Genomic DNA, 26,696 nt, shown 5'->3' on the forward strand with positions numbered 1-26,696 from the left:
TTACCTTAACTGTGGCTGGCTGACTTCCAGCATAATAATGTATTTTGAAAAGAAGAGTTAAAAAAAATTTTTAGCTTGTTTTCAGAGTGGACTATGCCAGTAGGCTTTACAACAATGTTTTATCTTTAATAAATGTTTATCTGATTATTGGTTCCTCTCCCTCTCCTTGCATTTTCTCACAGGACCACCACCCCTACTCCCCCTGCTTCCCGCTCTCCAGGATAGGAATTTATTTTATTGGTTGTTGGGGAAAAAACATATAAGCTGTGGCTATAAAATGATCAGATTCATCTTAAAAGAGTTACCTGAACTCGTTAAACAAAGGTCTAAACCACCCGAGTACACTGGTTTTCCTACCATTCGCCTTGCTGGTAGCATGAATTCCATCTTTTCCCTCACTCCCAACCTTATTCAGTCGATGTGACTTTGGAAAAGTAATTTTACGCCTAAAGATGTTTTCCCATCTCTAAAATAAGAACTCCAGTATTATTTTTTTATCTAAAAATAAAAATAAAGATGCAGTCTTCTATAAGAGGCATGCTGGGGGCGGGGGGTGAGACACACACCTAGTTTACATGGACTAACTAGCTACCCTCTTCCTTCTTTAGATAAAAGCATGTTTCTGGGGTATGAGTTGTATGAAATGTTTAAACCTTTGCAACAGTGAGCAAGTTAAAATGAAAATCTAGACTATGAAAAAAATTATATTTGGTTAAAACAAACCTAGGGAAAACGTTTTTGGCTATAAACAAATGACAAAACTGAGATTAGTTGATGGCAATGTTAGGTTCAAGCAAGCCAGTAACTTCACTGCTCTATATATTTTAGATGAAGCTTCCTGTAAAGACTGTATCATTAGTATACTCTTAATTCAATTCAGGCCACACTTATGGATATGCTTACATTAAGATAAAAGCCTTGCGCCCATCCATTTCACACTATAAACTATAATTTCCATTTCACTTCCTATGCAGTCACCACCAGAGCAATGCACTTAGCATGCATCCTGCTGACACAGAAGAAACATTATTTCTTTTCAAATTTGTTTAAAGAAGGAGGGATAGGAAACTGTATAGAAAGGGGGCTTATTTTTCCACAAATTGAAAACTGGAGAAAGACCAAGTTAGACAAAAATATATTCTTCTGATCCTCTCAAGGTACCTCATTAGCCTTGAGCTCAAGGAAAAAGAACTACTCCCCCAGCACCACCCTGCTTCCCTTCCACCTCCTCTAAACCAGAAATACTCCACTCAGGGCTTCAGTCTACTGAGATGGGTTTCTTGGGCCCGTGAGAAGATGAAAAGGCCTGTTATGGAAAAACAAGTGAAAAAACCCACCCACTTTCTAAAAATGGAGGAACTTTGTGAAAGATAGGACTCCAAGCCTGGACCTGGCTGTGAGGACTCTCTTTTCTCATATCTCCACGGCACCAGAAAGACAAGTCACAGTCTGTGGATCTTAGTGACTTGTAGAATTTTGACCCCTGGGCCGGAAACAAAGGTCTAAACCACTTGAGTACACTGGTTTTCCTACCATTCACCTTGCCGGTAGCATGAATGCCATCTTTTCTCTCACTCCCAACCTTATTCAGTCGATGTGACTTTGGAAAAGTAATTTTACATCTAAAGATGTTTTCCCATCTCTAAAATAAGAACAAGGCAATAAAGACTATAACTCTAGTATGATAGAATAGGATTCTATTCCAGGTTGTCTTAATTGGAATACTTAGGCTGACAAGACATGATAACACTTTAGATTCTAGTTTTCCTCCAATCCATTGCCTAACATTGACAAAGTTCCCTTAGTTTTACTCCCTCCTCCTTTTAAAATCAAATAATTGCACTGCTTAAAATCTACAATCACTTTTTCCTAATACATCAAGTTAAACTTAAAATTTTTCATATATAGGATGGATAAACAACGGTCCTACTGTATAGCACAGGGTACTATATTCAATATCCTGTGATAAATAAGAATGGAAAAGAATATGCAAAAATATATATAACTGAGTCACTTTGCTGTACAGCAGAAATTAACACAACACTGTAAATCAACTATACTTCAATAAAATAAAAATATTTTTTCAAAATCATCTTTAATTTGGGCCTTTGCCACACAACACTTTTCCCCATGTACAGTATAATAAGCATACTACATTGATTTCTGACTTGTGAATTTTCTGCATGACTTCCTCTTAGCAAGTTCTTTCACTCTACCTATTCAACCAAATCCCCCTTGCCCAAAACAACTCACCAAAGCACTCTGGCCTTTCACTTACCTACTATCCCTGGAATTTCCTCAGCACTAGACCAGTGGTATCAGGCTCTTTAGTATAGTCTTTGTACTGTCATGTAACTGTCGTGTGTTTGTTCCTGTCTCTCCGACCTTCAGTCAACAAAAATTTAAAAACCTGTGTACTCCTTCCCCAGATACCATTTCACACAACACCAAACCACTTGGAAAACAGATGTGGACATGTTTTTTCCTTCCTAATGCAGGCCAAGCCTCTTCTACCAACAGCAGAGTTATATAGTAAGCAGGGTTTTTTTTTGATTCATTTATTTCAAGTGGTTATTTTTTTTCTAAACGGAAGCACATAATACTGTGACAAATGTGCTAAATAACATATTTATGAGCATGCGATTTATAGGATTAAACCTACAATAATTTGATTCTAAATGTTACATAAAGTTAATTTTAATGTCATCATTATTTATAATACTAAGGTAAAAAAAAACTTAAGATCTTTAAAATATAGCAATATTAGTCTTTTTGAGCGTTGTAGGCTTTGTAGTTATTCCCACACATTATGCAACTTTGCAGCTCATGACTATTCTGAACTTTACCTCATCCCCAGCCATTACAGTTGCAGAGTACTTCATAAAGCACATGAAAGGCAAACTAAGATATGGCCTGATGCTCTCTAGGGAGTTGTTCTGCGGAAGGATGAACAATAAAGATGGTGAGCCTTGGCCTACCCAGAGCACTGAATGTGACATGAAACAAACCTACACCTCAGGGAAGTGCTCTCCGTGAGAACCTAATGAACTCAACCCCCTATCCTGTGGAAATGGCTGACAAAACTGTGAGGCAGCAGGTTTACCTGCTAAGTTTTTTAATTAGGCAACTACGTGTTTTGTCAGAAAATTTACAGTGCACTTAACTAAAAGGATTATCTTGAACTGCACTAACCTTCCAGTTAGTACCCTTTAAAGATCTTTATGATTCTGGAGAAAGCTCAGAAGCCATCTGTACACCAAAGAACAGACTGATGGTTACCAACACTGCAAACTTGGCACAAATACAAACTGCTTACCTTGCAGGAAAAGCTTATTTCAAGGGAACATCAAGTAGACAATGGAAAGCTGCAAGCAAAGTATCTGTACGTCGATAAAATCATAGTTGAAATACCTTGAAAAATGGAAAGATTCCTCTGGAATCTCCCTTTTGGTAACCTTAAGTCATTTGAACAATACATACACTAAACATACAGTCAGCCCTCTGTATCCTTAGATGCAGAACCCGCTGAGATGGAGGACCCACCGTCTGCGCTTTTATTTAAGGGACTTGAGCATGAGAGGATTTTGATACCCACAGGTGGTCCTGGAACCAGTCCCCAGGGGATACTGAGGGACCAGCATCAAGCACTGTGCTAATCTCCTGTAAGGTGTTATTTCATTTAATCTTCAGAACAACCTTGAGACAGGGACCATTAAATGTCTTCATTTACAAACCAAAAAAGCAAGGTTACAGAGGCTACAGAAGGTACCTGAGAAGTGGTAGAACCAGGATTTAAATTTGAAACTCCCAGATTCAACAAGTGTTTTTGAGTCACAATACAGTTTTACTATATTAGTAGTAGACTTAAAAATTTTTATTGTTCACTATGGATGTCTTAAAATGTGAGGGTTACATCTTGTCTGATTAAGGCAAAGTCTCTAATTTCTAAATGATGGCTACTCAAAAACATCTTTTAAAAATCATTGTGATTGGACCCAGAATAATTTGTTTAGGTTTGTACATTTGACTAATTTGTTCTGTAACTCACAGGAAATCTTAGGCTATTAAGGGTAAGCACTATGTTTATTTGCCTTCTAAGTTCCTCAAATAGTAGTTAAGCTTTTTATGTAATAGGTACCCAAAAAGTGGACTGAGTCAACTGAATAAAACTGAATAGGGTGAAGTCATATAGTTTCCCAAATTGCTTTTCAAACTTTTAATATAAGAAAATGTATTCCAAAATAAATATTCTGTGGTTCTATTATGCTGTCTTCAACATTGTTATTAAAATCCTTTAAAGTAGATAGATTATAAAAAATGAATACCTGAATTTAAAGACATACCTAAAATTCAAAGCTATGTAAATACTTTCAAAATTAGTACAATTTTCAAGGGAATTAGATTTGACATTTTCTTGCATCTGTATTATTACAGTGAATTTATTAGATAGGTCTTGTGAAGGAACAGTAGAATTAATTTTGCAAAGGTTAAAGGGAATCTGCTGTCTTTGTCAATCTTCGAAAAGAATCTGCTGTTGTATCTCCTGGCCAATGCTAACTACAGATGCAAGTAATTCAGAGATCCTGGCTGGTGACTGTGGGGTGACAACTGCCATCTAGTGGCCATTTTTCACTGCAGGTGACATCCCTCTTCTGGGCCATGCTGTTGCTGAAGAGACTGAATTATCATCAGGTACATGTACCTAAGAACCCACTTTCACATCTCAATGGATTATAAAGTCTTTGAGGGAGAAACCATGCCTTACGTATTTTCTTTTTTCCTGCACCCAGTGGAGTACAGCTGAACGCGGGGCCTAATTAGGGATGATGACCCCCAATCCTGTTGAAAATCAACCTATAACTTTACAATCAGCCCTCCCACATCCACAGATTCAGCCAACCTCAGATCACGCAGTGCTGTAGTATGTATTGAAAAAAAAAACTGTGTATAGTGGACCCTCGCAGTTCAAACCCACGTTGTTCAAGGGTCAACTATGTTTGTTATCTTTGACGTGAAATATGTTCTTGACCCACCCAGTTAAGAATATCAGGGGCTTCCCTGGTGGCGCAGTGGTTCAGAGTCCACCTGCCAATGCAGGGGATACGGGTTCGTGCCCCGGTCCGGGAAGATCCCACATGCCGCGGAGCGGCTAGGCCCGTGAGCCATGGCCGCTGAGCCTGCGCGTCCGGAGCCTGTGCTCCGCAACGGGAGAGGCCACAATAGTGAGAGGCCCGCGTACCGCAAAAAAAAAAAAGGAATATCAGAAAGAACTGTTCACTTCTCATCCCTTCTACTTCTCCCCACCCTTAAGTCTTCTACTTCTGTTCAGGCTGCATAAAAACTGGAAACTGTAAAAATCATGGTGTGACTATCTCAAGTTTCTGTTCCCATGACCACATTACCAACTGAAGTAGCAGAAAATAAAAGGGGACATTGCTGGCTTATCCTTAATACTAGAGACTAAAAAAATATATGGCAGTGAATTCTTCCTGTGGCTAAATAAAATGCAACCAAGTCGTTAGCAGATTTTCTGAAAGATAAATCATTATAATTACCGTTCCAATAGCTACACTTTAAAGTGCTAGGCATTGTTCTAAGTGCTTTCTGTGCATTGTCTCATATAATCCTCAAAACAAGGCTACAAAGTAGTTATAAAACCAATTTTAACACTAAGAAAACTGAGGCAGAGAAGGAGAGAAAGAGGGAGAGAGAAATAAGACTTGCCTAAGGTTGTTTCCACTAGTAAGTGGAAAAGCTGGAATATGAAACCAAGCAATCTACCTGTTTGTGGTAGAGAACAAAACCCAGCAAAACCAGTGATATTTAGATTTTAAAAAATACTCAAATATTCCTAACAAAAAATTACTTGGAAAACTGGGTTGCGTTAGCAGAATTACTATAGTTATTCTTTAGAAGACATGTACTGAATGAGTCAAATTTATTGATGAAAGAGGGTTTACTTATCTATTTATATATATATCTACCTTGGTCCAAAAAATACTAAAGGTGGCTTAAAAAGGGATCATAGTAACTTTTTGAAAAATATTCAAGTTCTTAACTATATTACTCTCCCCAAAAGCTAGCTGCTTCCAAACTTGATTTAATATTTTGCATGTTTTCTCTCCGTTGCTTTGTAAATATATTTGCTTCTCCTTTCTGTAATCGTCGTCTCACAGCTGATTTTTGCTGTTTTGTCAACTGACGCTTCACCTTCTGTTTCACCAATTCCTGGAAAGATTTCATGAATTAGTATCACTGATAACTGACCATTTTGATAAGGAGTAAACATTCAATAAAACGAAGATTTACATTGCTAATATTTTTCAAATTTCTGTCAAAAGCATGAGTTTTAAAAATTCCAAACACTGACAGTACGATATTAAACAGGAATAAAATAAAACACCAAACTGGTATAAAATAGGAGGAATTAAATTCCTAACAGAAATACAGATTACAGCAAAAAGTAGCACATAGTAGTGAATAGTCACATTTCTTTAAATAACAAATCATCATAGTGCCACCTAGTGTCTATCAGGAAAACTGGGAAAAACCAACTAACCATATCCCCAAAACCCAAACCCAACAAGATGGAAAGAAAATAAAAACAAACAAAACCAAAAAAACCTGCTTATTCCTTTGCTTTCTAGGTTAAAGGAGGCATGGTTTTGTAGTGGAAAATTATGTTTGAAAGCATTTACTACTGGTCAAATATATGCAAGAGTGCCTTCATAACTTCAGGTGTAGAGATGACCTGATGGCAGCAGTTACTCATAGAAAAGTCCTCATACAGTTTCTGGGAGAAACAGTATGTTTCCACACTGTGAATGATCATAAATTCAAATTATTTCTTATCACTTAAGACACAGGCTGCCAATGTCAAATGACTTACAAGATGAAGAAAAAAATCTGAATATTCTGTTCACATAATTTTTTTTTCCTCTGTAGCAGCCTGTTGTTTAATTGTGTATAATCTTGCATCATCCAACCTCTCTCCTAAAAAAAGAGTGAACGCTGAAAGGGTTGAAGCAAGGGTCTCTTCTTAATATGCCCCACCCTATGCTAGGCACAAAGAAGCATTTATTAAAAATCTGTCAAGTTAAAAAATTAAAGATTAATGGATTTGAGAGGTAAAAAGGAGCTAGAAAAACTAGTTTGCCTAACGTACTGTTTCTTGTACTGTATATGTATAATATAAAACTCTGGATCAGATAAGTTAAATGCAGACTTCGGATATTTTACATAGTTAGGCAGACAGGCTTTAACAAGTTATCCCTCTTTATTTTAGTCTAATGATTCTCAGTGGGAGGAAAGGTAAAAGAAGAGAAAGCGAAACAGAAGAATAAAAATGCAAGTTCCTGCAGAGGCTGGTATCCCAGGAGATGCAGTTCCAGGAAGGCCAGAGTCTTAGAAGCACCTGGTTGCTATCCCAGAAATTTCATTACTGAAAGCATTAAGATTGGCTGAAAGTTTAACAAAGGAGCGATTGGCCTCTAGGACTTTTCTCTACCCCAGGAAGCCAAGCAAATATCACAGCCTCCTCACCCCAGCAGGAGACCAGAAACCCGAATCAGATCAGCACTGTCTTAACTATCACCAGGAAAACAAAGCAATACCTTCAGAATTCTGAAGGTCAATTATTTCTAAACCACAACTCTAATACTTAAATTCTCAATCAGGTGTGAGGACACGATAAAAAGACATTTTTAGTAATAAAAAGTCCTCTCCCCCACCCAAATTCACTCAAAAAACTACTAAAATCCATTCTGCCACATAAAGAAGTAAACTCAGTAAGAAAAAGAGATAAAACTAGGAAAGAAGGTACCCAACAGGAGACTGAGACAACAGTAGAACATGCATCACATTTAAACTAGAGGAGTTCAGACAGAGGCCTCCGGGACAGTTCCAAGAAAAAAAAATCAATTTCTTTTCTAAATATTCTGCTTGAACTTCCCCTTCGTTCTTTATTTCAATGAGACCGTAAGATAATCATATCAAGCAGATAAAGAAAATAAGGAGATAATGAATTACTATGCATATACCTCCTAATTCAGAACAATTTACAAATCCTACAAGGTTAATTTTCATGTTAAAAAAAGAGGGAGAGGGCTTCCCTGGTGGCACAGTGGTTGAGAGTCCACCTGCCGATGCAGGGGATACGGGTTCGTGCCTCGGTCCGGGAAGATCCCAAATGCCGCGGAGCGGCTAGGCCCGTGAGCCATGGCCGCTGGCCTGCGCGTCCGGAGCCTGTGCTCCGCAACGGGAGAGGCCACAACAGTGAGAGGCCCACGTACCCCCCCAACAAAAAAAAAAAAAAAAAAAAAAAGTGGGAGAAAAATCCATATTAGTATATATATTTTAAAAAATGATGCAATGCGAAATAAAATACAGTTGACCCTTGAACAATGAGGGTGTTAGGGGAACTGACCCACTGCGCAGTCAAAAATCTGAGTATAACTTAGAGTCAGCCATCTGTATCAGAGGTTCCTCTGCACCTGTGGATTCAACCAACCACAGATCATATAGTACTGTAGCATTTACTATTAAAAAACCCCACATATTCAAACCAGTGTTGTTCAAGGGTCAACTGTACTTCTGTATTATTTCAAGGAGTACATGAAAAAATGAATGAAAATCATGTACTTTGTTGTTGTTTTGTTGTTTGTTGCTATTGATGGTGGCCGTGTATGTATTTATTTAAAATCAATATACCTTAATGTTTACCTGGAATTTAATTCTGTTGCATATTAGAAAGAACAGCATTCATAAATGGCAACTTTAACAGTAAATAGGGAACTATAAAAGTATTTTAAAGAGGAAAACAGATTTTACAATTTAAAAGAACACAGAGCAAATCTTTTAGTTTTGCAGACACGAAAACAACAATCATCAAATTAACGAAGGTAATATAAAAGTTTGTTTTCTCCTGACCCTTAAAAAAAAATGGAATACGACCTCAAGGAAAATAGTGTGACCAAATTTCCAAAAGAATTAGAAGTTAACACGGTCAATTTGTTTCCAATGATTAGAGGGAAACCTTTTTGATTAAGCTGGCTAGAAAGATCTTTTCCCCCTTAGACTAAAGGCAAATTTGTATTTTATAATGCAGTTTATTATAGGCTTGACCCCATTTGAAATATAAGTTCCTTCTGTTAGCTGTAAGTTAAATGGCATAAAGACCTAAAGACAATGTCAGTGTCATCATCTTTATATACAGAAGAGAGCATAACTTAGAATTTAAGGAAGTAGCAGGAGTAATCTAACTTTTTTTATATGCAATTGCCAATTTTACACCACTGTAGTGGGTTGGCCAAAAAGTTCATTCGGGTTTCTCTGTTAACATCTTACAGGAAAACCCGAATGAACTTTTTGGCCAATCCAATAATTAGATATAAAAATGCACTTATGTTTAGAATCTGATAACTCAAAGAAAAGAGGGTGAATACATCTCAATAAGTACAGAAAATTATCAAAGTCAAGAATGGACAGGTAATCATAAAGTGAGAGAAATTCTTAACCAAGACAGGTGATAATACTTAAAGGGAGATATTACCTTCCATCATAATTAAAAGATGTTTCAAAGATTTCACAGACTTAAATTTTATGTTCAGAAAATCAGGTAAATTATGAGGCCATCAGAAAAGAGTATATAAAATCAATGCATTTATAGAATTTTATTCTTTTATTTTGGTCTCACAAGTTCCAAATGTTTCTATTATCGAGTAAAGATACCAGTACTACTAAAAGTGCACTATATTAATAAAACAGAGTACTGTTATTTTTAGCTTGTTTTTTGATAACTGATTTAATTTTGTAAATGTCCCATATTACCCACCACAGGGTGTACATTTTAACTTGTTAACAATATATTTGAACTTAAAAACTGAGAAGTTCAGGAAAAAACAAAGTTCTTTTCTTGTGAATTCACTTTCTAAATAATAATTTGATTTCCTCCTTTCTACCTTCTAAACTGATTTTCTTCTTTTGCTCATTTTAAGTAAAGTTATCACTAAAAACTAGTTTCAATGGTATTCAATTTAGTACCTTCAACCAGAAGGAAAAAACCTACCACACTAATTATGTAATTTTATCTCTGCTTAAAATCTACAAAGGAAACAAACTGATTCTTCCTTCGGGGTAGCCAGGAGAAATGGCTGGCAGGCATAAAAGCTCATCAGTAGGAGCTGGACTATGTGTTTATTATCCTGACCAGAAAATGTCCTTTATGAAATTCTTTTGGACATTTGTTGCTAAATGTCCAAGAAAAGCTTGAGACACTGAAAGTTTTACAATTACCTATTTTCCTCTTTCAAAATTTAAGAATAAGCTAGCTAGCGAAGCTCGTGCATTTTCACATTTAAGGTGCAGTGCTGTCACTAGCTGAATAATCTTGAGCAAAGTCATGTAACTTGTCTGGGCCTCAATTTACTAATTGTTAAAATGCAGGGACAAGATCACATGAGAATCTACAAAGTCCCCCTTGGATTTAAATTTCTATGATTTTCATCTTTCAAATTCAAGCCAACTTACATGCTGTGTTTTCCCTAAAAGCTCTGATCATTCCAGCTAAAAGCGAAGTGAACCCTCTCTCCTATTTACTAAATTTGCACTTGTTATCAATTTTATACTATCAACATGTGAAGTCCAAATGGCCAAGGTGGTCCTGTACATCATCTAATCCTCAGAGCGCCTTAGCTTAATAATCTGTCCACAGTAGTGCTAATAAACACCTGGGAAATGTTGAATGAATAGTTACCGGAGGAACTGTTGAACGGCTTAACACACTGCCCGCAGAAGTAACACTCAGAGTTCTTGTTCTATGTTGATTAGTATCTTCCATATTTTCTTCATCTCTAAAATTAAAATCAAAATTTAGTTAATTTTTAATAGTTAATTATGCTTGATTAATTTATATCATATTACTACTCTGAAATACATAAAGCCATATTTCATCAAACTACCCCAAATCTAAAAGTTAAATTTTAGACCTTTTGCTAATCTAAGCTGAGGCTGATTCACTAATATTTGTCAAAAAAAAGAAAAAAAAAAACTTTAAAGAAAAATAACAGTAATTTTAATTGTACATTAACAAATAAGTACAGAAGGTTCAAAGCACGAGGGAAAATTCACTGTAAGTAGATATTTTAAGAGAGTAGTAAAATATCTAAATATCTAAATAGTAGTAAAATATCTAAATATCTAAATATAATATCCAATATCTAAAATATCTTATTTTAAAATAAGTAGATTGGGCTTCCCTGGTGGCGCAGTGGTTGAGAGTCCGCCTGCTGATGCAGGGGACACGGGTTCGTGCCCCGGTCCGGGAAGATCCCACATGCCGCGGAGCAGCTGGGACCATGAGCCATGGCCGCTGAGCCTGCGTATCTGGAGCCTGTGCTCCGCAACGGAAGAGGCCACAGCAGTGAGAGGCCCGCGTACCGCAAAAAAAAAGTAGATATTCTACTACATGTTTATTGGACTATACATTAACCAAACATACATTAGATGAATATTAAAAATACAAATAATTCATCCATCTAAAACCTCATCAACTTATCAAGAGATCTTATTAACTATTTAAAAGTAATCAGTTTGAATTTGAAAGCAGAACTGCTTAAAATTGAATAAATAGGCTGTCTAGCATCAAGTCAATTGTAGAGGGTTATTTGAATTTTAACTATAAAAGGGTTATTTGCTTTCATTTTGCACATGATGATGCAGAATACAGCTGTCATGTCATTTGAAAAAAACATTCATTTAACAGAATCAAAGTATAGGTCTCCAGATTAAAGTAAAAAACCAATCAACAGAAGTCTATACCTGAAAGGCTTGAATTCTTTGTTTACTGATGACAAGGCAATCATATGAGGGCACTCATCTTCATACTCCTCAGAGCCCATGAGGATTCCACCTTGACCTGTCTTATCTTGCCTGGTGTCATGTTCAGTTCTGCTATTCTCCTCAGAAAACTCAGTTACAGAATTGTTTTTAACAACCTGCCCTTTTATTTCTTCTAAAGGTTGATTGAATTCAGTCATTTCAAAACTATGTGCATCAGCACTGTCCTCTGACAAACTGTCTTCCTTTATTTGTTCAAGGTCTCCAGATGATCTGTAACAGCAGTCAACTGATTCACCTATAGAGTTTTGTCCTCTTTCATTATCTGACCTACAGTCCTTTGCTTTTTCTGATATCTCTTCATCAGAAAATGAGAATTCAGATCCCTCCTCTGTTTCAATATTTTTATCATATGGACCTACTGGATGAAGTAGTTCACCATCTGCCTGCATTTCCTTTGTGTAGCCGCTGGCAGAAACCTCTACATCAAGAGAGTCCTCCCTCCTAGGAAAAAAAAATAATGTTATGCATTTAGAGAGAGAGAAAAAAAATCCACCTGACATGAATTAAGTATTTAGTGTTTGATAAATTATGACTCTCAAATGAGTTTAACAGTTTATATATTTTAAAGGTTTTTCTCTGCCTAAAAGGTAATACTTAAATCACTTAACTACACAAATATAAAGGACACATGCTGGTTGTCATTTAAGAATAAAATGACTGTGAGGGACTTCCCTGGTGGTCCAGTGGTAAAGAATCTGCCTTACAATGCAGAGGATGTGGGTTCAGTTCCTGGTCAGGGAACTAAGATCCCACATGCCACAGGGCAACTAAGCCTGCACGCCACAACTACTGAGCTCTCGCACCTCAACTAGAGAGCTGTGTGTGGCAAACTATAGAGCTCACTCACTCTGGAACCCGTGAGCCTCAACTAGAGCCCACACGCCCTGGAGACTGAGCACTACAACTAGAGAAGAGAAAACTCGCACGCCACAACTAGAGAGAAGCCTACACGCCACAAGGAAAGATCCCTCATGCCTCAACAAAGATCCTGTGTGCCACAACTAAGACCTGATGCAGCCAAAAATTAAATAAATAAATAAATAATAAATCTAAAAAAAAAAAAGGAATAAAATGACTGTGAAGAGCAACAGATATTAGCAGAAAAATTACAGAAACTTCAGTTGATACTGACTTAATAAACTTTCACAGGAGGCTAAAGATTTTAAGTTATGTCAATCATCCCAAATCAGAAAACAATATCTTAACTATGTACACAAAATGAGAACATTTGGCTATGAGAATTTACATATAATTATGTTCCATGAATCAATTAAAGATAGCTCCTATAGTGAATAAAGGAAAAACACAATTTCTGATAAACACTTGGCTTGATTCCTTAAAAATGGTTTATTCACATAGCATCCTATATTGAATCAGAGTTCTCGAATTTATAAGAAACTAAGTAGGTTCCTCCTCCAAATTCAGTAAGGTTAATGGACCACAGGCAGGCATAATTTTTAAGTTTCATTTGTATTTTATACAGCAATGATACTGAATAACAATAATAATGAAAATTTTTTAGATGAAAGTGTTAACTTTTAGAACTAAATAAATCTGGTATTCAGAATTCTATCATTTTATGCAACATAGTATACAAACCTGATATCACTAAAGGTTGGGAAAAGCTCACTTTCATAGCTGAAACGTTTCATGAAGAAATCTCTGATGCATTTAACATCTCTGTCAAAATACCTGCAAAAGCAAGAATCATTTTTTATATAGCCTTTGTTGTTCATCTTTTTCCTTATTAGCCAATGACAACATCCTTGTTATTTGTTATGACATTCTTATTGTTACATGAAAGAGAAAAGGATGTTACTCAAAAGAAAAAAGAAACAAATCAGCTGCTAGTGTTTGAAAAACTAAAAGCCCAGGAACAAGGACTATAAGCTATCAATGGCATACAGTTCTTACGGTTAGAAAACTCAAGGTTTTCCCACACTGTGACAGACATATATATATGAATTCCCAGAAAAAAAGATAAGGGCCTGCAGTTTGGGGGCAGATTTCTACTTTCCCTCTCTAGTTTCCAGTCTGTCTGGTTATAGTTCCCATCAGCTTCAGCTATGTTCACTAGAACCTCTAGTCAACTGGGAAAGCTGAAGATAAAAATAAACTAGTGACTCATAAGAAAAAGTTTGGGGACTAATGTTATGTTTATATTATCTTTATTACCCATTAGCTAATATGCAGTAAACATCTACAGGAGATAAGTAATGCTGTGGCTTATAAATGGTTATCTGGAGACATGCTAATCTGGACCGAGAGTAGAAGGACCTCTGAATATCAGGTTGCTTTTCAGGCTACCATAAAGCAGCCAGAACAGATTGAATTCTCTAGAAGGTTTCCAGAAAGGGAGAATTAAGAGACAGGGTGACATGGAATTGAGAGAACAGGAGAAAAAAATACTCAATCTTAATTTGATTACACTCAATTGCATCATAGAATACGAACACATAAAGGAAAATATCCTGTCATATTTCACAATTTGGCTGTTTAAATGGTCAAGTAATATGAGAAATAAGATTATCACAGTATATGAAGTGATTCTGCCCTGTGTCAGGGATGAGGTTGTATGTGAATTCCTTTCTCTTAACAAAATAAAAGCTAAAAACAACATGAGAGATATTACCGGTCTGGTAACCAAGTTCAGTACAAAACCACAACTTTCATCAAGGCCATAAAAAATTATTAAATTATGCCTGGTGAAGCCCTCTTGGAGGCAACCATGAAAGCAGAGAGAAAAAGGGAAAGGCAGAGAGGATGTGGTTCTACGGTTCCTCCTTCCATGTCCCTACTTCTTCTGAGCTGGTTTTTGTTTTAAAAATTGGGCTTCCACCTAAACATTTGTTTGAATGAAGAGTTCCATGGCTGAGAAAGTTTGACTTTCGAAAGTCTGTCAGGTTATAAGAGTAATTCAAATTCTTTTGATGATTTATAAAAGTAGGCAGTGTCTTCAGATTTCTAATATACAGCATTATTTTAATGAATAGGTTTTAAAAACTGTATCAAAGCGCATTTTTTTTCACTTTTAAAATACCGAGTAAGAAAAATTCTTAGGGGGAAAATCAGAGCATTTTGATATTCTTAAATAAAACCCCCAATTTTTAGACTCTTAACGTCAGCCACTTCAAACCAGTTATTAACCCCAATGACAGTATGACAAAGCTGAAAAATTATTAATAAATAAAAAATGACTGCATCACACATAAACACAGTTACATCCCGAATATACCATTCAGCATTGGTATGTGAAGTTGAAACCATTTGTGGAAAATCGATCATGGTGATGTGGTCATCTTTATCCAAAATGAGATTGAATTCATTGAAATCTCCATGAATCAGCCCATGATTTGCAAGTTTAACAATTAGTTCCATAGCTTCATCATATACTGATGCAGGATCTTCAACATGGTGTATCTGACATCTGAAAGTGTAGGTATGAAAATGGTTTTGTCCTCATTTATGATTTTAATGAAAGCAAGCATGTGTGTAGTTACATTTAAATATTATTTCCATTTCATCATGCCTCCCTAGCAGTTTTCTCTTCAATCCTATCATCATACAGACATAACAGCTTTAAAAAAAAAAAGCCACAACCCATTCAATTCTGTATCTTCTTTCCAGTACACCACATTCTTTCTCTCATCTTAACAGCCAAACTCCTCTACTTGTGCTTTCTACAATTTAATGAGCACTCTAATGAGCCCATTTCAAACAAGCTTTCATTCAACCTTGTTCCAATGAAATAGCTCTCGTCAGAACTACCAATGACTTACATGTTGCTACATCCAATGGTCAATTCTTCACCATCATTATCTGGTCTGTCAGTTAACCTCTTCCCCCTCCTTGAAGCAGCTCCTTTCACTTGACCCTTGGTACACTAACTATTCAGGCTGTCCTCTTTCTGCACTGATCATTCCTTCTTAGTTTTTTTAGCTAGTTCTTCAGCTTTTCCCTGACGTATACATTTTGGAGCTCCTCAAAGGTTAATCCTAAAACCTATTATCTTAACCATTCTTGGTGATCTCATACAGGCTCATACACAGACTCCAATCTAGACTTCTCTGAGCTTCTGGGCATCTCTAACTTACCATGCCCCAAACTAAACCTCTGATTCTGCCCCACCCTCTAACTCCAAACTATCTTCCTGCAGTCTTTCCCATTTCTGTATACGGCAACTTTATCCCTCCAATTATTCAGGCCCCAGATCTTGGTGTTATCCTTACCTGCGCCTTCCTTTATATCAATATCCAATCCCAAACAAATCACATAGGCCCTGACTGTAAAACATATCCAAAATCTGACCACTTTTCATCACCTTCACATGTACCACTCTGATCTAAACTACCATCATCTCTTGCTTGCATTATTACAATAATTTCCTAACTTTTCTTCCTAATCCTGTCCTAGTCTCCTTTTAGTCTATTTTCAATACAGCAGCCAGAGTGATCCCATTAAAACATTAGTCAGATCATGTCTCTTCTCAATTCAAAATCCTCCAATGGCAGGGAGTTCCTTGGCAGTCCAGTGGTTAGGACCTGGAGTTTTCACTGCCACCAAAAAAAAAAAAAAAAAAAATCCTCCAGTGGCTTCCTGTCTCAATCAAAATAGTCCTTATACTATTGCTACAATGGCAATCACATTAGGAAATATAAATGTATCAAATCAACCTTAAAGTTACTGAATGTTATATGTCAAATATATCCTCCCCACCAAAATAAATAAATAGAACATCCTTGCAATGGCTTACAAATCATCTGCTGCCTCTGTGATCTCATCACTTACAATTTCTCCCCTTACTCACTCAGCTCCAGCCACAGTGGCCTTCTGTTTCCTGAACATGCAGGCATACTCCCATTCCGGGATTTACGCATTTGCTCTTGCCTCTGCCTGAAATGTTCCTAGGTATCTGCATGATTTCCTCTCTCACTTCTTTCAGGATTCTGCTCAAAAATCCCCCTATCAAGGAGACTTTTCCTGGTCACCCCACGTAAAATAGCAGCCTCCTACACTCACCCACCTCAACACTTCCCGTCCCCCTTACCCCACTTTATTTTTATGCATGGCATTTACCACCATCTGATGTATCAAATATTTCCTTGTTTAGCTATTTCCTGCAAGTTTCCTTCCATCAGAATGTAAGTTCTATGAGGGCAGGGACTTTGTTTTGTTTACTGGGGAGCCTAGAACAGCGCTTGGCACATACTAGGCTGTTTATTTACTGACTGAGTCAGAGAGTACAAAATCCATATTGTCAGAATGAAACTGAATTTTCAATTTGCCTTTAAGTCTACTACTTTATGTTAATTTCTAACCTCCCAGAAGCAATATTCCATTTACAGAAAAAAAATTTATTTAAAAAAACTGAACCTTACAATTATTTATTAGGACTCAAGGTTTCAAGAATTATACTTACAGAGGATAGCCTTTTATGAGTTCCATGACCACTGCATGGCGATTATAATCAACTGGCTTTGGAACTGGAAATTTCCTTTCATACAATGCCTAAAATATAGCAAAACAGGTAAAAAGTAATGAAGAGGTCATTAATTTTTAGGGAACAATAAAATTAAATGTACCTGTCCACAACCAGAAGAAAAACATATAAGCCTTTACAAAATTGCAGTTAACACATGATTATTTATATATGGCTTATTCACAGCACAGAATGAGCTGTACATAAAAACAACATTGTAAACCAGTTTTTGTAATTCACTTTTTTACCAAACATTCATTTACTGAACATTTATTAAATATTATACACTGTGCTAGGGTTACAAAAATGAGTGTGAAAATATCTCTGCCTTCAAGAAGTTTAGTTTCTTACGATATGTGTATCTTCTATTTTGTAAGTTTCTGTCATTTACTGGGAGTGTGGTTAAAAAACTCAAATGGAAATAAATTGTGATTTAGGAAATATACTGTCTTCTGGCATATCAGGAAATGAAATATTCCAATTATTAGACATTTCAGTTTATACAGCACTGACCTTTTTCTTCAGACCACAATATACAATATAAATCTATTATGTGACAGTCACTGTAGTCACAAACACCGTAGTAGTCTGAGTCAAATGTTACTACCCACCATCCATAAATCCATTTTTTACCCTATGTTTAACTTTTTCTATCTTATTGCTTACAAAGGCCTGTTGTATTACTTTCTTCAAAATATCTTAGATTTATGTCCTCTGTCCTTTGGAATGCTACCATTTCTAAGCAGGCCTTTGTCATTGATACCTGAATTACGCCAACAGTGGCTCTAGTTCTTGCTACCACACCAAACCTTTCTTCAGTGTACCAATACCAACTAAGACGCTTGCATCAATGCTCCATTTTAAAAAAACTACAATGGCTGTAAATATCGACTTCAGTCTGAATAACTTTTCCTAGTTTTCAAAACTCTTTTTTTTTTTTGCGGTACACAGGCCTCTCACTGTGTGGCCTCTCTCGCTGCAGAGCACAGGCTCTGGATGCGCAGGCTCAGTGGCCACGGCTCACGGGCCCAGCCGCTCTGCGGCATGTGGGATCCTCCCGGACTGGGGCACGAACCCACATCCCCTGCATCGGCAGGAAGACTCTCAACCACTGCGCCACCAGGGAAGCACTCAAAACTCTTTAATCCACTTATCCAGTCCTAGTTCTCTCAATACTCTGTCCAATAAACACTCTGGAGTGTGATCAAGACAGTCACCTTAGTGACTGTCCCCATACACACAGGGCTCACACGAATATTCATGTCTTTGCCATTCTGGCTCCTTTGCAAAGTACACTGTCTTATTGTCTTTTCCTTACAGACAAATCATATGCAACTCCATTACTCTACTCAACTCCCACTCACTTATGAAACCTCCTTCATCGATCATTCTACTCTACAGAAGATTCTCTAAACTCAACATATCATTTGCCATTTAAACTGTTCTTTGTTTTAGGTGTGTTCATGTTATCCTTCCATCTTTAAGACACACACTGCACTCGTTATTTCTTTGGTATCCGCTGTTCACCTCCCCCAACAAAATACTTAATATAGAGGTAGGCACACAGCTGACACTCAATATATGCTTATTAACAGGGTTAATTTTAAGAGCTGTCTCCTCTACTTCCTACCTTCTTTGGACAGGAACTGAACTATTTCCCTCTCCCCAAAGATTGTCTGCTTGGCCGTATATTTGTTATTTTTAAATCCAAATGGTTTTGAACATGCTTTGGCAGCTCAACAGTATGTAACAACTCTAACTACTGTCATAGTGGTCTAGCCCTTGTACCATAGCTTAACCCTTAAGTTATAGCTCAATCTTATCATATTTTCGCTTAGGAAAAGAGAGAATAAATTTAAGAAATATATTTATCCACAACCAAGGTCTATTCCTGTGCCTTCATATAAACACACTAAGAAGACACTTAATATAGCTTGGGGGAAATGTGTAACAATTCCTACCAAACTGCCTACTTACTGACTATCACAGGATACAAACCATTGATATAACACAAAAAACACAACATGTATGGTATCGATATCACTTACTTATAGTGCCTTGAGGATTCTTCCCTCACGATTACTAAAAATTTAAGCACATGAATTAAAATAACCTACTCAAAGAACATCAAACTGAAACTCCCAAGAAACAACAGGTCATACACTGGAGTGACTTTTAATAATTCAAGTTATAACAAATAAATCCTACTGGAGAGAATAATAAGAATGTAGTTATTTTCTAATTTAAATTATTAGTGAAGACAATTAATTTGGTTATTATTAAAGATATTTAGTAAATCTATGTTGAACTTAATTTGGAAGGTAAAAGGTTAAAAACTAAAGATTTTTACCATTCCCAATATACATACAAATTCATAAATTGACATTTCTTCCATTGTGGGGAAAAAAAATACCAGTCAACTTACCTGAGAGACTAAGGTTTCTACAGAAGGTAATTATCTGGTGTTTTCAATTAGAGACAGACACATGTATAGATAGGTATAGATTTACATTCACACATACACATTTGTGAGGCAATTACATCACTAGTTATTTCAGGCTACTCTATCTTGTTAATATTGTAGAATACAAGTTGCCTTTATGCATTTATAACAGCTAAAAATACCTTTGAGTAGAAGGAAACCACGAGAAAAACAAATACCAGAAATAGTCAAAAGAGTTAAAAGTGACTGTAAGGATTGGGACGGGGGGTAGGGAGATGTGGCGGCAATAGGATGATGCATGTCACTACAACCTTTTAACTACACATATTGTTTGGTTAAAAGTATAAAATTATTAAAAATACCTTCATATAAGCAAATTCTTTCATGGCAGAGAGACGAGATAAATAAAGCCAAGACATGTTATGCCTGTGTTTATGATAATCACGCTTGTTTTTCAGATTTCGAAAGGAGGTTCTTCCCAGTCTGTGAAGCTTTAATGCAAATTGCTGCCCTTCTTCATTTGCAACAATGTAAATATCTAGAGTCAAAATTTTAAAAGGATCATTATTATATTTTTATTCCAGTAAATTTAAACAATTCCAATTTTCTAACTTTGGTTTTATTTGTACCAAATTTTATCTTTCATAATAACCAGAAATACTTACCATTCAGCAAAATTCTTTTTAATGTAATTTTAATTACATTACAAAATGATGACATGTATTAATATCTACTACAAAAGAAAACAGGGATGCAAAGGTGTCAAAGTTTGTTGCTTCCAAAGATGCTCAATGCTCAATTCCAGTTAGTGGGAATACATCTAATTGTTCCTTAGTGTCCTACTTGTACGAGCAGTGATTAATAATATCTTCCATTTCAACATGGGACTTGCCTGGCAGTCCAGTGGTTAAGACTCTGTGCTTCCACTGCAGGGGGCATGGGTTCTATCCCTGGTCGGGGAACTAATCCTGCATACCACGCAGCAGGGTCAAAAAGAAAAAAATTCTTTCTTTTCAACAATGTGAAGTTCAATTCTTAAATTGCTTCAATGAATAAATACTGAGTATCCGAATATCATCCTATAATAATCAGAATGGAGATCTTCCCATAAATATTCTAACTATCAAACAAGTTGCTATTTTAATACTAACATTTAGAACATGTCCTAATTACTCATGAGAGAAACAGCCTCTCATGTTCGTGAGATTATAAATTGACACAATTTGGAAGGAAATTTGGTAATATCAAAATTTTGAATGTACATAATTTTAGCTCTAATAATTTAATTTCTAAGACTGTAATACTCGGCAACTACAAGAAAGACACCTCTGCTGATATGAAATGATGTCAGGGATGCACCAAGTGGAAAAAAGTCAAGGTGTAGAATTGTAAGTACTGTTTGCTTTCACCTACGATTAAAAAGATATGTGAATGTATATACGTACATCCTCAGTACATTATATACTTGTATTTACAAAGAATATTTCTAGGATATGTACAATATTAATAAATAGTGATAGCTGTGGGAAGTAGTAACAGGAGATGGAGACCTGGGTTAGGAGTTAAGATTCACTTTTTACCGTACTCTGTTTTGCAAGTAATGAAGTTCTTAAAAATTAAAAGAAAGCCATTTTTTTAATTGAAAAAAATATTGGACATAAAAAAATTAAGAGGAAAAAGGTGTTTCATTACATCATTTTATACATTTTTACACACACACACTCCCGTATTTAGTAACTCTAATATTACTTATTAAATATATACCATACTCTGGATATTAATATAGTAGACATACAAACCATATGAAGTACCAAAACAACCTCCTTTGGAATAGGTTTCCTAATAGTTCTTTTACTTCTAATTTTAATTTTTTTGCTCTCTCAGTTTAAATTATGTAACTATACAGCATAAACTTTGTAGGACAAAAAGTAGTGTATAAGAGAGCATGGCATAAAGAAAATCTTTCTCTGTTCTTTATTTTTACCACAAATAAAAAACCAGTACATAGGTATTTGTTTAATGCTATTTTAGAATTTTTTTCTGTGGTTCTACACATATCTAACTTTGCCCTTTTGATTATATTGCTGTGATGGAAAGTGTGGTTTTTATAACTTCCTTGTGATATTTTTTTAAAAAAAATATTTATTTATTATTTTTGGCTGCATTGGGTCTTTGTTGCTGCACGCGGGCTTTCTCTAGTTGTGGTGAGCGGGGACTGTTCTTCGTTACAGTACATGGGCTTCTCACTGCGGTGGCTTCTCTTGTTGTGGAGCACAAACTCTAGGTGCGCAGGTTTCAGTAGCCGTGCACGTGGGCTCAGTAGCTGTGGCTCATGGTCTCTAGAGCACACGCTCAGTAGTTGTGGCACATGGGCTTAGGTGCTCCGCGGCATGTGGGATCTTCCTGGACCAGGGCTCGAACCCATGTCCCCTCCATTTGCATCCCAACCACTGCGCCACCAGGGAAGCCCCCTTGTGATACTTTAAAAAATTATTACAAATGTCCAATTTATCAGATATTAAAATAAGAACAAATAAAGTATTTGCCAAAGATTTCAGTTATTAGAGGAAAACCGATTCTTGGTATAACTGAACTTTCAGTGATACATTTATGAAAAAACAGTAATTTACTAAACTAAGGGTAATTTCAAAATCTGTATTGCTTTCAACCAACTTTTCAATTTACTATTTAGTTAGAAAAATAGAAAAGATGAATCCTTCCTCAAGGGGAAACATAAACTAAAGCAAATAAAATGCACTCAATAGTACTTATCAGCACTTACCAGATTCTTTGCCAACACCCATCTGGTTTCCAACAGACTCAACCACCTGTCTAGAAGAAAGTGTTTTCAAAGCTAGGTAATCATAGCCTGCATTTGTCAACCGATAGCCCTGGACAGCTAGACAAAATCAAATGAGAAAGACCATATTTTAGTTACACTGTACCATCAAGTCACATCAGGTCAAGAGAAAAATTTAAACACGGGAAGTCTTAGCTGGAAAAAGACTGGCTACCCAGGCTTATGAGTTTTGGCATTTCTTGCTGTAACTTTTATTTCTTCTCTAGAGCAGTGTTACTCAAAGTGTAACCTACAGACTGACACCAGTCTATAAATGTTTGTTACTAGTCTCTGACAAGTTATAGAAACGGAAATTAACTGGTTCAAAAATTTTTGTATCAATATGACTAAGTTATTTTATATCTTCAATTCTAATAAGAAGGAATTTGTGCCTGTATTTTGTCAGTTTTTTATTTCATTTTTCTAGTAATTATTTTTATTATTTGATAAAGGTATGGATCCATAATAGGTAGAAAAAGAGAAACTCATCCCTCACTGCTATGGTTTGAGAGGTAATGCTCTAGAGTCCTTTGGCAGACTGTACTTGCCAAAGACAGCAACAATATCTTAATCCCACTTGCTCTTCTGCAATTGGAACTTGCTAATCCCCTATGAGGAAATGGAGGCTATTTCTCTAGCCTCCTGGATCTGGGTGGGCCCTGTGATTGCTCTGACCAATAGAACATGGTAGAAGTGTACTGTGTTAGTTCTATGTCTAGTGATTTCCTAGTCTGGCAGCTTCCACCTGCCTTTTGGAATACCTGTTCTAGGTGAAGCCAGTTACATGGAAAATCACAAACGGTGCCTCAAATACTTACTTTTGGTTCGCTCCCAAGCTATAAGTTTATGTTTTGCTAGTTCTCTTAAAACTTTATTACAACCACCATGTTTAAGGCTGGCTATAGAAGCAACCAAACTGCAGGGAACAATTTCATGGTTCTTCATGCCCATTTCAACCTGCAGTTGAAGAAATCAAAATGCAATCATAATCAACAAAGAGCTGTTGTCTACCAAAACCTTGTGAAAAACTTAACTTTTCCGTCAAACTTTCCTGACCATGCAGTTTCCCAACCAATTGTGAGACATAATTATTACCTTCTCTAGACATATTTTTAATCACAATTTGGTATATAATCATTGATATTCATATTCTCTCTCTCTACTATACTATATGCACTTCAAAAGTATGAATTGTGAATGCTTAACATAGTTACTAACATATGGCATGTACGAAAATACGTATTGACATCCAAATATTTGTGTTTAATAACTACAGATATTCCAGGTATTTATTAAGAAGGTATTTAATGAGAAGATATGAAAGGATCTAAAATGTAGACCAAAAGTTTTAGATTTTATACTGAGGAAAGTAGGAAACTCATGAAGATGCTTAGGTAAGGGAGATTTAAGGGTTGTTTTAAGGATGTTAATCTAGCAGGAATATGCAAAGTGGTTTAGAGAAGGCAAAAACTGGAGGTGCTGTATTGGAGAACTAAGACAATAGTCTAGGCCAGAGGAAGCAGAAGCCAGGACAGGGAAGAGGTGGTGGTAATGGAGGGAAAGAATTAAAGAAATTAGTATGGGAGAGATTGGCACTGGATGTGTAAGGGTAAAGTGAATGAAGAGTCAAAGGTGAAGTGAAAAGAAAGAAGAGCCTTTAAGATAGTGATAATTATTATTTTAATGGAGTTTGGGAAAGGAGTGAAGGGGTAGACAAAGTTGATTAATTCGATATGAGCACGCTGAGTCTGAGGTGTTGGAAGGTCCTTCATGCAAGGTACTTCAGATGAAGATGTTTAAGGAAAATTGGAAAGGCTGATCTGCACTTGGGAATGAAGTCATAACTACAGGGAAAAAATCGTCAATTACTTGATGGAGGTAAGAGATAAAGTCATAAAGTGGATGTGATCATTAAGCGAGAGATAATGGAAGAAAAAGGAGGGATAAGGGATGGAATTTGTTGGGGGGGTGGAATTCACACTGAAAGGTAAGGGCATTCAGTCAAAGTATGATTATTGATGTAGGAGGTGCCAGAGAAGTAAAGGGAAGATGGTCAAGGAAAGGTGGCCACTGATACCAAGACTAGTAAGACTCAACTGAGACTGAAATATTTAATGAATTAGGCCATTCCTTGGCAAGCTTCAAAAAGAACTTAAGAATTGCAAAAATAAAGTTTTGGAAGATAAATCTGGCATCGTCTTGATGTCCCAACCAAAACCTCACACTTTAAACTTAACTCATCTTCCATGCTTTGTTCTGTTTCTCCCAGCCTCTAACATTCTCTTGACTCCCCTATTTCTGTCAGAGGCATTAAGGAGTGAGTTAATGTGCTGAGGAAGTAGAGAAGGAAGGTATCTTTTGACAGTAGGTATTTAGAGAAGGTCTGGCTGAATTTCAGAAACTATGGGAGGAGAAAAAAGTGTCTTCCAAATTTTACACTGAATTTGCATTTGATAGTTTATTCCTTAAGAAATGCCTATTTAAGCAGAATAGCTCCTAAATAAATGTGTTTTATTCTGCAAATGCCTAATCTATGTGTTGATCTTTGTGCCATAAGACTAAGACCATAAAATCCGTTTTTGTCACTTCTTTGCTTAACAACATTCAGTGGCTCCCCTATACTTAGAATACATTCCAAATTCTTTACCAAGCCTGCATGGCTATCTATAGCACATGATCTGGCTCTCACCTTTCCCAGTTACATCTCCAACTCTTCAGCCTCTTGCTCACTATGCTCCAGCCACACTGGCCTTTCTAGTCTTCAGAAATTGTTCCTGCCTCGGGGCCTTTGCACTCACCACTGCAGCTTCCTCTCCCTTCAATTCTTTCCAAGGACTTCACTGGACCGGCTCTTTCTCATTCAGCTGTTATGCCCGCCCCACATTCTTTCTTTTACTTAGCAAATATTTATTCAGTACCTACCAAATACCAGGAACTTTATAAAAACAGACAAGATTCTTGCACTCAGGCAGTCTTCTCTGACTAAACAATTTAAAAACAGTAATCAGGCTCCCTGCCTCCACCATGAGGGGGTCTCTATTCCGGTATTCGCTTTATCATCTTCATAGCACTTATTATCTTGATATTATCCCTTATTTATTCGTTTACTTGATGATTTGCCTCCTTCGTCTTGCCTGTCCTGTAACCTGTGGAATTCTCTAAAACGGTTACTACATATCCGATAAGTATGTGTGGATTGAATGAAACTGAAGGAATGCTATGTGACTCAATATGTGAGTAGGGAACTCAATGCTATCAATTACTCTTCAGGAGTCTTAAACCCTTCTCAGCTGGTCAGAAGCCCAGGATCAGAGAAGCTTCCCAGGCTACAGAGATTCGATGCGGCTCTGGAGAAGGGGAGCAAAATAGGAAGGAAAAGAGAGGTCTTTGCTTTACGTGGGGGAAGATAAAAAGCTTCTGAACAAAGGCTTTTGAAAAATCCGACTCTCCGGTCTTTTCCCCATTCCCAACCTCGGCCGCGTTCCAGGGCCTAAAGCGCGCTCAGCTCCCAGCAAACTTGGAGGAAAAGGAAGAGCACACGCGGTGGAAAAGGACAGGGGAGAGGGAAACACGGCGAACTTCTTACCGCGGTCAGGACCCTGAAGTCATCCCGGCTCATGTAACGCAACTTGGCCACATTCACCTTCCCCATGCCGGCCCCGGACCCAGGCCAGAAGCCTGTTTCAACAACCAGACAGCACTAGGAAAGCTGGCACTCCGGCTTCTCCTGCGCCTCACAGCGGCCGGGCGGCTCGCGCCTGCGCAGCTTATACTACAGGTCCTTGTTACTAAAAACAGGTACCGTACTCACTGACTTGGGGGCAATAAAACGTCTTCTGAGTCTTATGAAGCATATAGTGCGGAAAAAAGAAGAGTATTTTTTTATAAAGTGATTTTGTTATGTGGCTTAGTCGGCGGACTCTAAGTGCTCTCTATCATACGCCATTTATCTTTCATATCTGTCAGGACCGGCTGCCTAAAGGATGCGACCCGCCTCTAAGAGCAGAGTGGTAGTTTAATGGGAGGAGCACGCTTAA

General features: G+C 36.9%; 1 protein-coding gene across 1 annotated transcript; it reads right to left on the bottom strand.

Annotated features, from left to right (window-relative positions):
• Positions 1 to 5,946: 5,946 nt before the first annotated feature.
• On the bottom strand, positions 5,947 to 26,419 carry RIOK2 (RIO kinase 2). Its single transcript, XM_007119455.4, has 10 exons — positions 26,246 to 26,419; positions 23,478 to 23,616; positions 22,603 to 22,719; positions 20,183 to 20,358; positions 17,318 to 17,406; positions 15,134 to 15,325; positions 13,498 to 13,590; positions 11,818 to 12,339; positions 10,754 to 10,850; positions 5,947 to 6,228 (listed from the first exon to the last, which is right to left on the bottom strand). Exons 1-10 carry the CDS (start codon positions 26,309 to 26,311, stop codon positions 6,064 to 6,066), a joined length of 1,656 nt encoding a protein of 551 aa, XP_007119517.2. The 5' UTR covers positions 26,312 to 26,419; the 3' UTR covers positions 5,947 to 6,063.
• Between the last annotated feature and the right edge of the window lie 277 nt (positions 26,420 to 26,696).

Source organism: Physeter macrocephalus, chromosome 8 (assembly GCF_002837175.3).
Source record: "Physeter macrocephalus isolate SW-GA chromosome 8, ASM283717v5, whole genome shotgun sequence".
Classification (NCBI taxonomy): domain Eukaryota; kingdom Metazoa; phylum Chordata; class Mammalia; order Artiodactyla; family Physeteridae; genus Physeter; species Physeter macrocephalus.